Source organism: Camelina sativa, chromosome 19 (assembly GCF_030686135.1).
Source record: "Camelina sativa cultivar CO46 ecotype springtype chromosome 19, ASM3068613v1".
In the NCBI taxonomy this organism is placed as follows: Eukaryota; Viridiplantae; Streptophyta; class Magnoliopsida; order Brassicales; family Brassicaceae; genus Camelina; species Camelina sativa.
The window spans coordinates 12,882,244-12,897,232 of record NC_141898.1 but is presented as its reverse complement, the minus strand read 5'-3'; the positions used below and the strand labels follow the sequence as shown (position 1 = coordinate 12,897,232).

The 14,989-nt window shown below is 35.3% G+C and overlaps 1 protein-coding gene, 2 long non-coding RNA genes and 3 pseudogenes across 7 annotated transcripts; 3 read left to right on the top strand and 3 right to left on the bottom strand.

The window, feature by feature from the left end:
• Window positions 1-1,036: 1,036 nt before the first annotated feature.
• Window positions 1,037-2,316, bottom strand: LOC147920490 (uncharacterized). Its single transcript, XR_015590549.1, has 3 exons — window positions 2,113-2,316; window positions 1,618-1,834; window positions 1,037-1,415 (listed from the first exon to the last, which is right to left on the bottom strand). It is a non-coding gene; the product is annotated as an uncharacterized LOC147920490 (long non-coding RNA).
• Window positions 2,317-2,842: 526 nt separating this feature from the next.
• LOC104766284 (uncharacterized) lies at window positions 2,843-3,270 on the bottom strand. Its single transcript, XM_010490141.3, has 2 exons — window positions 2,988-3,270; window positions 2,843-2,868 (listed from the first exon to the last, which is right to left on the bottom strand). The coding sequence occupies exons 1-2, from the start codon at window positions 3,268-3,270 to the stop codon at window positions 2,843-2,845; spliced, it is 309 nt and encodes a 102-aa protein (XP_010488443.2).
• A 423-nt stretch (window positions 3,271-3,693) lies between these two features.
• LOC104766283 (uncharacterized) lies at window positions 3,694-5,290 on the top strand. Of its 5 annotated transcripts, none has more exons than XR_015590474.1 (4): window positions 3,694-4,101; window positions 4,190-4,251; window positions 4,475-4,534; window positions 4,608-5,290. It is a non-coding gene; the product is annotated as an uncharacterized LOC104766283 (long non-coding RNA). The 5 variants fall into 5 exon arrangements; XR_015590475.1 differs by having other exon boundaries at window positions 3,711-4,101; window positions 4,193-4,251; XR_015590473.1 differs by having other exon boundaries at window positions 3,711-4,115.
• A 2,158-nt stretch (window positions 5,291-7,448) lies between these two features.
• LOC104767793 (putative L-gulonolactone oxidase 6) lies at window positions 7,449-8,927 on the bottom strand (annotated as a pseudogene).
• A 119-nt stretch (window positions 8,928-9,046) lies between these two features.
• On the top strand, window positions 9,047-9,640 carry LOC104766282 (geranylgeranyl pyrophosphate synthase 11, chloroplastic pseudogene; annotated as a pseudogene).
• A 377-nt stretch (window positions 9,641-10,017) lies between these two features.
• LOC104767792 (terpenoid synthase 25-like) lies at window positions 10,018-12,343 on the top strand (annotated as a pseudogene).
• The last annotated feature ends 2,646 nt before the right edge of the window (window positions 12,344-14,989 follow it).

Here is a 14,989-nt window from a genome sequence, read left to right as displayed (position 1 = left end):
ATAGGAACCAAAATTCAACAGTTTCTCGTGTCAGAGTTCCTACTACAACTGAAAACTAATAATAAGAAGGAAAAAAACGCATTGAGATTCATAAAATTAGTGCACATAACTTTGGTTAAAAGACAATTTTATTATACCCTAGACTGGTTTTTTCTCTATCATGCTCCGTATTTGAAGCAATGGCTTTTAGTGTAATACAAGAGCAAACCTCTAACACGGCCAGGCCACACTGATAGGTCGGTAGAAACAGAATCGATTAAGGAGGATGCGATGGATCAAAGATATTATAAAGTGAGGAAGTTTGTGAGGGTCATTTGGATTTTTCCAGTGTCTTCTTTCTCTGTTTGTGTCTATGTCTCAAGCACGGATTGTTGTTGATTCCGCCTTTCTCGTGTCAGTTACTAAAAAGTAAGAACCAACCATTCATTATACTAAAATTCCTTTTTATTGACGAAGTATGGTCGATAATATTTTCGCAACATATATATGATTCAAGCATATAACTTAAGAATTCAGATATATTAGTCTCGCATTATATAGGCTATTCATTATCAATCACATACATTATCATGGACGCGTAATGACTTGCCATACGGATCATTGATATACATTAATTGCTCGAGTGGTGTGCCGTGTGCGTGTATATATATCTATATGAGAATAAGCGCACTAATCATCTAATCATCATACGGAGGATGATAAGCGAAACGGAAAATAGGAATATTGAAGATATTTTCTATTGGTGGAGAGTAAAATTATGAAAAGTAAAGGTTCATGAGACTTGTTTCTTTTAATTCGTTGGTTGGAATACAAACTAAGTTTTTAATTGTAAGGGCAAGATTATCGGTAGTATCTTATAAGGGGATTGTTAAACACTGTTTGATTTTTTTATGAACTAATTGTGTATTGTTTTGAATATAAGAACCCATGATCTCTTAGTTAAATTTTTATTTTCCAATGGTAGGTTCTAATTTTGGGTCTCTTATTTTCGAAAATATTGTTTTTTGAAATTTAAAAAATTTAAATAGAATATAAGTGGTATAGAATATCAAGGATTACATTTATATGAGGAAAAAAATCAATGTAATTTAGTATTCTACTACATAACATTTACAAGAAATTTACAACATATTGTAGAAGAAGAAAGAAAAAAAACTAAAGTTGTTGATTCTGGTTAAGCATTCTCAATAATCCACAAACAAAGCAGTCATGTCTCTCTCAACTTCTTCTCTTCACACAAAATATAAATCAACCAAGTGTGGCTTATCGGACGAGGCCAGAAATCAAGAGCAGCCATGTCTTTAACCTCTTGTATTCCCAAAAGCTTCATGGCAACACAATAGAATTGAAGCGATTCCAGATAATGAGAAGAACTTACCAGCAAAAAGAAGGAACAGCTACAGAGGAAAACAAATCTGCAAAATGCAAACAGAGGAAAAGCTCTGATCAAAGCAATTGTGACCAGAGAACAACTACAAGCCAGCATATCACCAAAGCTTCATGGCAACATTTGAATGGAACAGAGAGTACTAAAGTCAAAACATTTTCAAAAGGACAATCGAAAAAGAGAGAGAAATCAAACTTAAGGATTGATCAAATTCAGAACAATAACTTTACCAATCAGCTAAGATTAAACAAGTGTCTGTGACATCAAGCTGATGAAAATCAATCTTGAGACCTTTTTCTTGGTCCCTCAAGGATTTAACTGCTTTATGGCCAGAATCCACGTTTCTGGCTGTAAGAACAACAGTCAATCCATGACCTGCAAGCTGCCTTGCAATCTCAAGTCCAATTCCAACCGGTCACCACTGCTACATTTTCACAAGACCACCACCTAAAAAATCACAAGTCACAGAAATCAAGAAGATGGCTTCAAAGGTATAGACTTTAATTCCGGTTTCTCCAAAGTATATATACTGTTTTAGTCTAAACCCAAATCTATAAGTAATCCTAATTCAATCTGCTCAATATACTCTCCATCCCCAAATAGAAACCTAAACTCATCAAACAATGCTGTGAGCCTGAGAATGTCGCAGAGTAAGTAAATGAAGATGATCTTAGCCATATAAAGCAGCCGAATGATTGGAGAAATTAGGTTGGAGTATTCATTACCTGTTGTGGTCAGAGTAAGGGATCGTTCGAAGGAGAGAGATCTCCTGCATCCTCTTCTCTTTATCCAAACCCTTCCTCTGATTCCAGGTCCTTCGAGTTCGAAAGCTTCAAGGATCTGATCCCAAATTCTTTTTCTGATCCCAAATTCGTTGAGTCGGTTTTAATCGCAGCCGAGAGAGAGAGAAAGGGAAAAAAGAAAAAATCGAATCTGTAAAAAAAATTTCTCCTTTAATATTTTTCTCTCCGCCCAACGATACGCCGACACGTAGCGCCCCTTAAACCAAGTTTCAGTCTCTTATATAAAGGGAGATCTTACATTTTATTTTCAATTCTGAATAATTGTTTTGCACCAAAACTCTAAAAACTCAGCTATGAACCCCCCAATGGAAAAATCTAATACACCATGAGACGTCAAGGACTACTGTACAAGGTTGAGTTATTAAAGATGTAACGGATCATTCGTTTGCAATTAAAAAAAAAAAAGAAAAACTAAGATGATTAGAAGGCCACGTACGACTCGGGTTTCTCAGACAACCAGGGCCAAAAGGTACATACGTAGTAATTAAGAACACATTTAATAAAACTCCTTTTTGTTGATGAAATATATATGGTCGATTATATTTTCACAAACATATAATTTAAGATAAATAAGTCTGCTTTTATCATAAATGCCAAATAACCATATATTATATATAGAAATAGAAGAAGTAAGCCTTTTAATTTTCTCCTCTCATGCACCACCGGGGACTTTGTATACTGAAATACCAAACACCAATATGATAATTTGATTTTAATGTTACTTTCATCATATGTGTTGTAGATGAAAAAAGAGATGAATATATGTAATAAAGTTGTTATAATTAATATTTACTTACCTCCACAGTAAGAGCCAGGAACTAATAGATCACCACATGCCTGAGACAGTAAACTGAGTTTTTTCACATCAATCTGCTCAGCCAATCGAGGGTTGACAGCATCACATATACAATACATCTTGTCAATTTTTAAGTTGTTACAGCATTGTGGAATAGGAGGGAAGAATGGTGTATTCAGCCTCAATGACTTAGAACAATAACCAAAATCTTCATAACCTTTCGTTACGCCACATCCACGATAAGGTTTGAACGACGATGCTCTTGCAACAAGCAATATCAACATAACAATATAAATCTTCATCATCAGATCTCCAATCCTTCTTTTCTCTATGATATGTCTTCTTTGTTTAATAAATCCTTTCAATATATATGTTTATTTAAAGAAATTGATACCCCCCCCCCCCCCCCCCCCCAATTATGAAAATTACCAAAATACTATGGTCAACACAATAAAGAAAAAGGGAAGATAATAATATTTACAAAGCAATACAATGTTTATTGTTGAAAAAAAAAATACAATATTTATTGCTAGATTTCCATTATTAAAAATCAACAGATCTTGCAATTATTAATTAAGGAACAAAACAATAAGGGGCTTTCCCTGTCAATTCGTCGGTGAAAGCAGCCGCATATGATTTATAGGCCAGATATTAAACAAGCCCAAATTGTCATATAGGGCCGAAAAATGTTAAATAAGGCCCAAATTGTCGATAAGGAAAAAAAGAAGACGCCTGAACTGAAGAGAGAGAGAGAGAGAGATGATCATCAATGGTCGGCGGCAAACAAGGAAGAGCTGTGATGAGTTGAAGCGACGACAAGTTGGAATTTTGAGATTTTGGGTTTCATAGTGAGTGAAGTCTTGAAATAGGAGGCAGAAGCGAGAGAAGCGTGTGAGCTGTTCTATTGGATCAAAAAGATTATGAGTTCCGGAAGAAGAGAGGACTTCATGAGTTGTGTAAATGAATCATAGCCTTGAAGGTCTCTTCATTGCAGTTTCAGGAAACATAGGAAGAAGAAGAAGAATATGTCGCGAGACAGAGATTTCTGCTGGATCAAAAAGCTTGGAATTAAAGATTCACGTCTTCCAAGTGGTTGTTTTAACTTTTAACTTCAGGTACATCACAAGAGGTAGGGGCTTAGTATGCTAGTTCATATCAGTTGTCAACCAATGTTTGGTTAGATGCAGTTTCTTGATAATACAGCAGGTGTTGTTGGGGATATCTATTCTCAAGGATATTCTTTTATGGAGAAGACATTGTTTAAGGTATAATTAAGATCCCACGGTGTTATGATATTCTTGTGGACTATATCATAATGTATGTTTTACGGCTGTAAGTTATATCATTGGTTCTTCAGTAGCTGTAGGAAGAGTCTTGGGGGTATCACTTAAATTTCTGATATGAGGCAAGGTTAAGATTTTATGGTCGGAGAATCATAGCTAGTTACCTCAAGACTTGAACTAGTGTGGTTCTGTTTTCTGTTTTTAGGACTCACTACAAGAGTAAAATTGTGAAGGCTAGCTTGGAGAACCACATTACTTGGCAGAGGTATATACATATGACGTTACATTTCTATGTACAATATAATAATCCTATTCACATAAACGGGTAATGGATGCAGAGTATGAACTATGAGAAACATATAAACGGATTGACAAGTTGAAGAAGAACACAAAAGAAAAACGAAATCAGCACTCTTAAACCAACAACACACTGCAGAGTCACAAAAATCCCACTGACTCTTTGCAAGCTTCATTTCATAGCAATGGAGAGAAGAGTTGACTGAGCCTTTTTGGTTCTTGATGAGTGCTCCCAGAGAAGTGGTTACACTGATAGCAGAAGGGGTAGATCCAAGTCTTTGCAGTAAAATTGGAGCGGAGCCTAAGGGAGGGTAGAAGATGCAGGTGGTTAGTGGGATCACGCACTTGCTTGGTTAGACCTTAGAGAGAGACCAAAGTTTCCAAGTCTTAATGACTTGACATACGGATCATTGATATACATTGCTCGTGTGGTGCGTGGATATATCATCTATATGAGAATAAGCGAACTAATCATCATACGGAGGATGATAAGCGAAAACGGAAAATAGGAATATTGAAGAATGAAGATATTTCCTATTGGTAGAGTAACGTGTTGCTGACTTGCTGGTTGGGTTCATGTGACTTGTTTCTTTTAACTTGAGATATTATTCGTTGGTTGGATGAAGTTCAAACTAAGTTTTCAATTATAGACAACCAGGGCCAAATGAGTTATGTACGTAGTAATTAAGAACACAATTAATAAAATCGATGATATTTTTACAAACATAATTTAAGATAGTTAAATAAGTTTGCTTTCATCATAAATGCCAAATAACCATATATAGAAGAAGTATGATTTTTTTCTCCTCTTATGGACCACCAGGAACTTTGTATACTGAAACACCAAACACCAATATAAGAATTTGATTTTAATGTTACTTACATCATATATGTTGTAGATGAAAACTATAACGCCCGCGAACCAAAACTCTGCGTTTTGGGGGTGGGTGTCGATCGACACCCATGGTGGTGTCGAACGACACCAAGGTTTTCTAGTTCGACCAGAATGTTGTAATCGTCAATTTGGTTCGGTTTGGTTTTGAGAAACCAATGAACCGGGTTACTTAAGTGTTTGTCGATGAAAGGAAGGGTTTTTTGTTTGTCTTTGTCGCCGTTTAACGTTTTTGAGAGACAAAGGGAGAAAACTTTGTTCTTGAGCTTTTGAGAGAGATTTGTGAGATTCTTTGCTTTTTCTTGAGAGATCTAAGGCTAGAAAGGAGTTAGAGGCTTGCTAGGAGGGTTGGATTCGTTGTTGTGGTTTAGAAACTTCCTGCAAAGAGGTGAGTGCATGACCATGGCTAATCTAAGCCTTTGATTTCCTTGTTCTTGCTTGTTTGTTGTTGTTTTGTGTGTTTTTCTTGCTGGAATTGGTTGCTACAGGTTCCTATGGACGTATTTGGCTTGGGTTTTGAGTATTGGACGATTTGGAAGAGGTTGGGAAGCGAGATTCGACTCTCGGCTTCAAGCGGATCGTGTTTGCAGAGGGAGTGTCGATCGACACCACTTGGTGTCGGTCGACACCAGCAAATTAGGCATCGATCGACACTGTGGGGTAGTGTCGGTCGACACCAAGGCCAGTGTCGGTCAACACCTCCCTTCCAGCGAGATGATGTTTGATTTCCTGATTTGTATGTCTTGTTTGTTGATTGTTTGGAACATTGGTATCACTGTTTCTTGTGTGTATAGCCCAGTAGATGGGAGGATTGTCTCACTGAGTGTTTATCAAATACTCATGCATCTCAATATGTGTTTGTGGTGCAGGTAAAGGCAAAGTGTGATCGTGGAATCAAGGCGATGAAGAGGAGGATGTTCTAGGGACTCAATTGTATGTGGTCTGGTGTTGCTAGGTTGCTAGAGTTGGGTGTTTAGAAACATTGTTAGGTTGCCGGTTTCGTGTTTCCTGAGGTTTGATTATTGGATTGTTGTTATGGATTATTATTGGTTATTTTATTATTGATTATTTTATTATTGGATATTTATTGGTATTGTTATTTCCGCTGTTGTTTGTGGTTGTGGATATATGGATAGTGTGTATGGGACCACTAGTTGTAGTTTATATTATATTTATGTTTATTATTTATTAATTTAAAAAAAACGGGTCGGGTCCTTTCAAAAACTACGGAAGTGGTTATATTTAATGTTTAATTACCTCCACAGTAAGAGCCTAGAACTAAAAGATCACCCCATGTGTGAGACAGTTTGTTGAGTTTTTCCACATCAAAAACTTTTAGAAATCGGGGGTTAACAGCATCACAAAGACAATACATCTTCTCGATTTTTAAGTTGTTACAGCATTCTGGAATAAGAGGGATGATTGGTGAATTCAACCTCAAAGACTGAGCACAATAAACAAAATCTCCATAACCTTTTGTTACGCTACATCCAGGATAAGGAAAGGAAGAAGTCGCCTGAAATGAAGAGATGATCATCGATGATAGGCGGCGAACAAGGAAGAGATAGAGCCGATCTATGATGAGTTGCAGCAACGAAAAGTTAGTTCTATCAAAAGTTTATGAGCTCAGGAAGAAGAGAGGTAGGTTCAGAAGTTAATGAATTGTGGAAATGAATCGGAGCCTTGAAGATTCTGTAGAAGAGAAGAAAGTGAAGGTCTCTTCATTGCTGATATGAGGCAAGGTTAAGATTTGATGGTCAGAGAATCATAGTTAGTTGCCTCAAGAGTTGAACTAATGTGGTTCTGTTTTCTGTGTGTTTTTTTTTACTGACCTACTAACTCATCGACAAAGAAAGGACTTCGCCTTGACCTTCTGACTTTTTTTAATCTAAAAGACAAGTGAGTAAGGTCAGCATCATATATATAAACGAACATATATAACATCTTTACATAAGTTCTACGTGATAGACAACGAAATAGAAAAACACATTCATAAGTGGGCACATACGCGCGCTGCCTTGTAGATCTTCCCAGGTCGACAGAAGCAACCTTTGGTAGGGAAACATTGCACATCTTTCAAACAGATGCACAACCCCTCCAATGCACAACCTTCTGTATCTACGGTAAGGTCGCCTCCCAAACCCAATACTGCGTCTGTCCATTTGCTTGAAACTAGGCCTAGTGGGTTAAACATCTGCCTCATCTTCAAGAACAGAGCTGCATCCTGGTACTTCTCAATGGCGTTGATAAATGCAACGTTTCTGTTCTTGCCCCAATGTGGCAGCCCCTTGTACTTGAACAAACCCATCTGCTCGATCAAAATTCTTCATACATCTGAGGCATCAATGGGTCTCTACTTCTATAGTATTTAAATTCGAATTCCATACCCTCAAATTCGATGCCCAAATATGAAAATGATGGTTGAACATACCGGATCAACACACCATTGTATAAATCGAGTCCGCATAACGCCTTCGGTTCGATCTTGACCAGACTTTGGATGTCACTGATAAATGCCTTCACGTTCTCAAGGGGTATGGTGAAAGTGGTCTGATGAAAAAATTGGCCATGTATGCGGGAGCCCTAAGGACAACCCGTGGCCAATCCATTTCTTTACTATCGAGACAACCCCTTAATGACATCATATCGTTGTGGTTTTCAATCATTGGATAGCCAGAATAATTCATACCTGCATGCAAGATATGAAACATTACTTCATAATCTGATTTTACATATGTCTGTTGTTATTAATTTTTCAGAGTAAAAATGAACATACCATCATTCGACAAACCATATGATAGACTATTAAAGTAAGCGGAAATGACCTCCGCCAATGTGAAAATCATTTCTGAATTCCTTTTCAATTCTAGCTCTTCTTCTATTTGTTGGTTAAGATAAATAAAAACGAATCACAACTATGTAAATGTTTAACTTTTTTGTAATGAAATATATAGTAGAAATGAATGTACCTCTTGATCTTTGGGATGCCAGCAATTTTGAGTCTTTGGCTGCGAACAGTAAGGAATCATATGACCAACTACCAGAGATGTTCACTGAAACCCGTTCATCCATCCGGTAAGTGACTTCTCCTTTGCTGGGATACCACATTATATCAGGAAACTCGTACCGACTTCCGCGCTTCTCAACCATCTCTACAAGATCGCTATCCTTAATGGTCATATAGGTGATTGATCTTTTGAACATTAACTCCAACTGAAACGTTACCTGAAAAGGAATGATACAAAGGTTATTTCATTTTTCCAAACAAGATTTAAAGAAGCCTACTATGTATCTTAGCCACAAAGCAGTTTAATGAAGAAAAGAAAACCAGTCAATTAGATAATTCATCTTTGATATAAACAGAAAATGTAAAGTCTTTTACCTGAGATATAACACCAAATACGCCTAGAGAAACTCTAGCGGCGTCTAACTCAGTGAAGTTGCTCTGCTTGAGAATTCTAATCTGCATGGACAATGCTGACCTCCGCCGAGGCAAGCCCACCAACCACAAGGTATATTTGTTAAATCATTAGAATTGAATCATTCATTGACGTTATTGTATGCTAACTTCTTCTGATTTAAAACAAGGTATTTGGAGAAGACATGGCGGTTTTGGCGGGTGACGCACTCTTTGCTTTGGCGTTTGAGCACATGACAGCCTTGTCAATTGCGTTGGTTGTTTCCCCTGAGAGGAAGATCCGTGCGGTAATTGAGCTTGCAAAGGCCATAGGGACAAAAGGTCTAGTGGGTGGGCAAGTGATCGACTTATGTAGCGAAGGGTTGGATCCAAACGATGTGGGATTGGAGCATCTAGAGTTCATCCACCTCCACAAAACGGCCGCTTTGTTGGAGGCAGTCGCGGTTGTAGGAGCCATATTGGGAGGTAGAACAGAGGAAGAGATCGAAAAGCTAAGAAAGTATGCGAGATGTACTGGGCTGATGTTTCAGGTGGTTGATGATGTACTTGACGTAACAAAATCTACTGACGAATTGGGTACGAGCGCCGGAAAAGACGTTATTGCTGGCAAACTTACATATCCGAGGTTGATTGGTTTGGAGAGATCGAGGGAACTTGCGGAGAAATTAAGCAAAGAAGCAGATGAACAGCATATAGGGTTTGATCCGAATAAGGCGGTTCCTCTGGTGGCCCTTGCTAGTTACATTACTGGAAGACACAACTGATCATAATTATGCATCTAAATGTCTTAACAAGTCCGTCTAGTTGAATTTCTCTCCTTGTGTTGTTTCTTATGAACCAATTATGGTGTGGTCATTTGTATATGTTTCTATAAAAAAAAAATTATGATTACATGGGAAGGCCCATGGACAATTGAACAATTGGTTTACCTTAAAAGTCAAAACCCAAAATTTTGTAAGCTTTGAGTGTTTTTTTATTTTTTTAATGAATGACATAGTCTCCTTCAACGTACGTGTTTATAGCTTCGAGGTTTTGTAACAAATGACAAAATATGATATATCAAGACTCAAGATTACTATTAATTAATCAAATTTCTTTGTTATGGGACGTTAGATAGTCTTGTAAATTAATAATTAGTTTCATGGGTATTCATAAAGAAGAAGCAGAAAGAGATGTGGCAACACTGTATTACAATAAAGAAGAAGAATTGAGTAAGATGGCTTGACATAACTATAAGATAGTCATTGAAGAATTCTTGACCACTGATCAATGTGCTACACCCAGTTATTGTGCGATGCCTCAACATTTTACGGTCGATAGATATCTTCTGCAAGGATACTCGTCCATTGACGTCCTTTTCTCTATCTTTTTGGGGAGATCACTTCCTCTATGTTCCAGTCGCTGACTCTGTAAGTACTCTCCTTATCCCCATGGTAAGTCTTGTTGCAGAAAAAGATTTCTTTGACTAAGCTATATTATTATATTAACGTAGGAATTTGAAGCACTTGAGCAAGAAAAAGAATCCGTGATGAAGCCTCAAGTAAGAGATGCTCATGTCTCCTCACCGCAGTGACACGGTGAGGATTCGTCTCATCCATTTGCTTATCAGCCTCGGTACCGCTCATTATTTCGAGAGCGAAATAGAAGAGATTCTACGCAAGGCTTTTGGGAAGTTGGACGGTTTAATTTCGAAAGAAGATGATTTGGAAACAATCGCAATCATGTTTGAAGTTTTCAGGCTATACGGACACAAAATGCCGTGCGGTAGAATTAACAACGTTAACGTGTTTTATAAGCTTTCTTTATTCACATAAATAGATAACATGACATATATATATGGTATGGTATAGATGTGTTCGATAGATTCAAAGGTGTAGATGGAAAGTTTAAGTAGAGTCTAACCAAGGATATTAGAGGGATGTTACATCTGTACGAAGCAGCACATCTCGGGACCCTATCTGAATATATAATGGACGAGTCGTTGAATTTTACGCGGTACCACTTGGAGTTGTTGACAAAGCAAGGAACAAAATCCAATCTCTTAAAGCATATACAAAACGAATTGTATAGAGCTCGATATCATAGCATAAAGATATTAGTCGCAAGACAATACGTATCGTTCTAGGACAAAGAAGAAGACCATGACGAGACACTCCTCAAGTTTGCTAAGCTCAACTTCAACCTTTGCCGGCTTCATTACATCAAAGAGCTAAAAGCTCTCACCAAGTAAAGTCGTTGCAGCTAGTTCTCGATATTCACGTCAAATATCTTCAATATATCATCTTATAGCTATTGCATTTTTTAAAACAAAAAATTTCAATTTTGGTTAGCAGATGGTGGAAGGACTTTGATTTTGTATCCAAGCTCCCTTACAGCAGGAATAGATCTGTGGAGATCTTTTTGGGATCAGTGGCACTATTTTTCGAACCAAGATATTCACTAGGGAGAATGATCACCGCTAAACTTACTATGATCTTGACGGTTATTGATGATACATATGATGCTTATGCCACTCTTCCTGAAGCTACAAGTCTTACTGACGCTTTGAAAAAGTAACTCTTTAGTCATCTTGTCTTAATTAACTTGGTCTTGTACGATTGTTAATTTTAACTCTTTAGTCATCTAGTCTAATCGTAGAGTTAATGGGTAGGGGGGGATCGTGGAGCCATTGAAAGTCTACCGAACTATATTAGAAACTACTACCAAAATTTGTTAGAAACTGTGGAAGAGGTTGAACAGGAAATGCGGATTAGAGGAAGATCTTGTAGGCTGATAATAGATCAGGTACGTATGTAGCTAATCAAACATTCAAGATTTAGTTTCATTGAAAATATATTTGATGTTGGTGTTGGATATTGAAAAGCATAGATTAAAAATCTGGGGATTACATGGAAGTTGGGATTGAAACAGCGGCAATGGATGACTATATATGTAGCCTACAGCTTTGTCGTAATGGAAGAATGTGAAGAGAAAAAATTGTTCGAATGGTTTGAATCCAAACCCAAAATTCTCCATGCTTTAAGCGCTGTGTTTCGTCTAAGAAATGACATAGCCACCTTTGACGTAAGTACAAAATTGCAAATTGTACAATCATATACTCCTTGTTATTATTTTTTATATTGTGTATTTATATAAATAAGCAGTAAGAAATGAGTAGAGGAGAGGTAGCAAATGGCGTCAACTGTTACATGAAGCAACATGGTGTTACCAAAGAAACAGCGGTTAAAGAGTTGAGTAAGATAGCTAACGAGCATTGTAAGATTATGATGGATGAGTTGATGACGTTGAAAGATGTGCCACGTCAGATTCTGCTTCGAGTCGTCAACATTGGACGCGTGTTAGATTTATATTACAAGGAAGGTGATATATTTAGTGATCCTGATCAAAAGCTGAAAGAACTTATTGCCTCTTTGTTCCTGCATCCATTTCTCCTTTCAAGACTCGATAAGAAGTTGGAACCTATATGAGATTTTGATTCTCATGAGTCGTCACTTTCCATGATGCTTTGACTTTTATTGTATACGTGTTAATGTTTATATTCTACAAATTATATATTATTAAGATATTTAATAGGAAAATATCTATTATACCATTTATTATTTTACACTAATATTCGTAGATTAAATTCTTTAAACTATTTAAAAAAGTTTCAATACAAAAAAATAGAAATATATAAAAATTTAGAATTTTTTTTCATGCAATTTGAATTCTATACATTATATATAAAGATTATGAAGATATAAAAGAGAAGTAAAAAATTGTTTGTACTTTGAGTGATTAACAATCTTCTTTAATCTCCCTATCACCATCCATGGCTTCCCTGTACACACAAAATGTAACGAAATCAAGTGAACTTATCTTCTCTCTATGTAACTGCATGCGTGCTAACACTAAAAACGAATGGAACATCTTTTTTGAAAAAGAACCAAGAGATCATCTTTGTCTATAGATATGAAAGAGATCTCATCAGATTCACTATGTCAAAAGGACTGGACAAGTTCATATTGCTGATTAGAAATCCAGCATTCACCTTAACAGAGAAGAAAAGCACAAGTCACCATTTGTCTAATTAATGAGTGACAAATAGTTACTTTTGTAATCTGAGATGGAGTCAACCATAAATGGAGTAATAAATAAAAAAAAGAGTTTAGGACCGTCCATGTCCATCTTGGCTTTTAATTTTAAAATCCACTAGCCCCATTCGTTTATGGAAAACAAAAAATTAAACCACGATAAGTGCTACCATGCATGATGCATCCTCCTACTTTTAGACGCACAAAGTGAAAAATATAACTCTTAAGACTACAAATCATTATATTTAATATCTAATCACATTAGTAAAAACTCAAGTTTTAAAATCAAAACAGAGTACAAAAATAGTCAACTCACCATTTATATAAAAAAGAGTTACAATTTGGTAGTTTAAAGTATGGACTAATGCATTTGATTGATTAAATATACTGTATTTTTGGTTTAATAAAAATAATTATTATCTTTTAAAAAATGAATTGCCAAGTGGACCAGTAAAAAGAGAGTGAAACGAAACTTTTATCTATAATTGAAATGTTTTAGATATTCAAAATAAATTGATCAAAAGTAAGCAAATATAAGCAAACATAAGCTAAATATGACAAAATACAAACACTACATATTACACAATTACCAACTTGAAAGAAGATGTGTACGTAAATTGTGACATATGTGTAACGTCTATCAACAAATTTGAATTTCATATTTAAAATATTTTTAAACGAAACAGAAAAAAGATTTTCATACTAAATTCGTTAGTGTTATCTGAATATTTATTCTTAGTTCCATTTACACTAAAGGCAATTTCCTTTTTCAAAGAAGATAATGCAAACTACCATTAAAATACATAAATGAGTTTTTTTTCCTCAGAATTTTAATCAAATTCAGTTACTCTTAAGCCAAATATCTTACTCATATTATGTTACAGGTATTGAGGTGGTTGACAACCGTAAATTCCCACTCTACATGCGTCTTAACCAACTAAAATTTTGGGTACCAATCCATCTATTAATTTACCGTGATTGTAATGTGTACAACCAATATGGAATCTAAATTTATTAGTCTTTTTATTTTTTCAATTAAAAATTCAATGATACTAATTTGTTTAATTCAAAAATTCAAATACATCTTTGAATGAATTTCAATGCGGCTACACTTCTATCAGTGTTGTAGTTATTAAAATAGAGTAAATGATCAAAATGAATTAATCAAAAGTAACAACAGATAGGAAAAATATGAGGAAACATAACTTTAATATGATTAAATAGAAAAATTACAGATTCAATAATTTTCAAGTTGAGAGTAGTGTATATGTCAAGTTTTACGTATGTGTAACATCTATAAACTAATTTGAATTTAATATTTCAAATATGTTGAAACACAAATCAAAAAAAATTCCATGTTAGACTCATTAGTTTTTTTTCTGGATATTTATTGGTAATCTCATTTACAATGAAGGGTGAATTCCTTGTACAAATAAGATAATTCAAATTACCATCCAAATACATAAATGCATGGTAGGTAAGTAAATCAGTTTTTTTTTTTTTTTGGTTAAGAAAACAAAAGGTAAACAAGTATTGTTAAGAAAACAAAAATTAAACAAGTAGATCGACAAAGTTTTATGGATCTTAATTGAAGAACCATTCTTCGGTTGGTTTAAAAAAAATTCAAACTTATCTCCGATTGAAGATTGTGTGTAGGTGAAGATAAACTACATTGTCTTCTCAAAATTAATAACTGCGATTTACAAATTTATTATTGAATGTGCATGAGATGGAATTTTGATCGATTTTGAGAAATGTTGGACTCATCCGATCGATTTTGAGAAAAAATTGCTTAGAATTTTTAACTTTTAATTTGAGGAAAATATTGGAATTTTCTGAATTTCTTAGATTTTAATCAAGTTATTTAACATTTCCTGTTAACTAATGAACGTTGACTATTTTTTAAGTCAACAACAAATTGAGGAATAAATTTTCAGACATGATAGTTACAAATACTTGGGAACTAAAATAAAAATTGTTCCCAAAAATGCTCGCAAGTAATAACTTTTCTTTCCAAAAATATTATTTTATCAAAAAAGT

What these genes read in the sequence shown, in the direction of transcription:
- LOC104766284 (XM_010490141.3), bottom strand. Translation starts at nt 3,270, where the DNA reads ATGTTGATATTGCTTGTTGCAAGAGCATCGTCGTTCAAACCTTATCGT. An exon ending in TCCTGGCTCTTACTGTGGAG is followed by an intron (nt 2,869 to 2,987) that starts GTAAGTAAATAT and finishes TTGGTATTTCAG; the next exon opens with TATACAAAGTCCCCGGTGGT.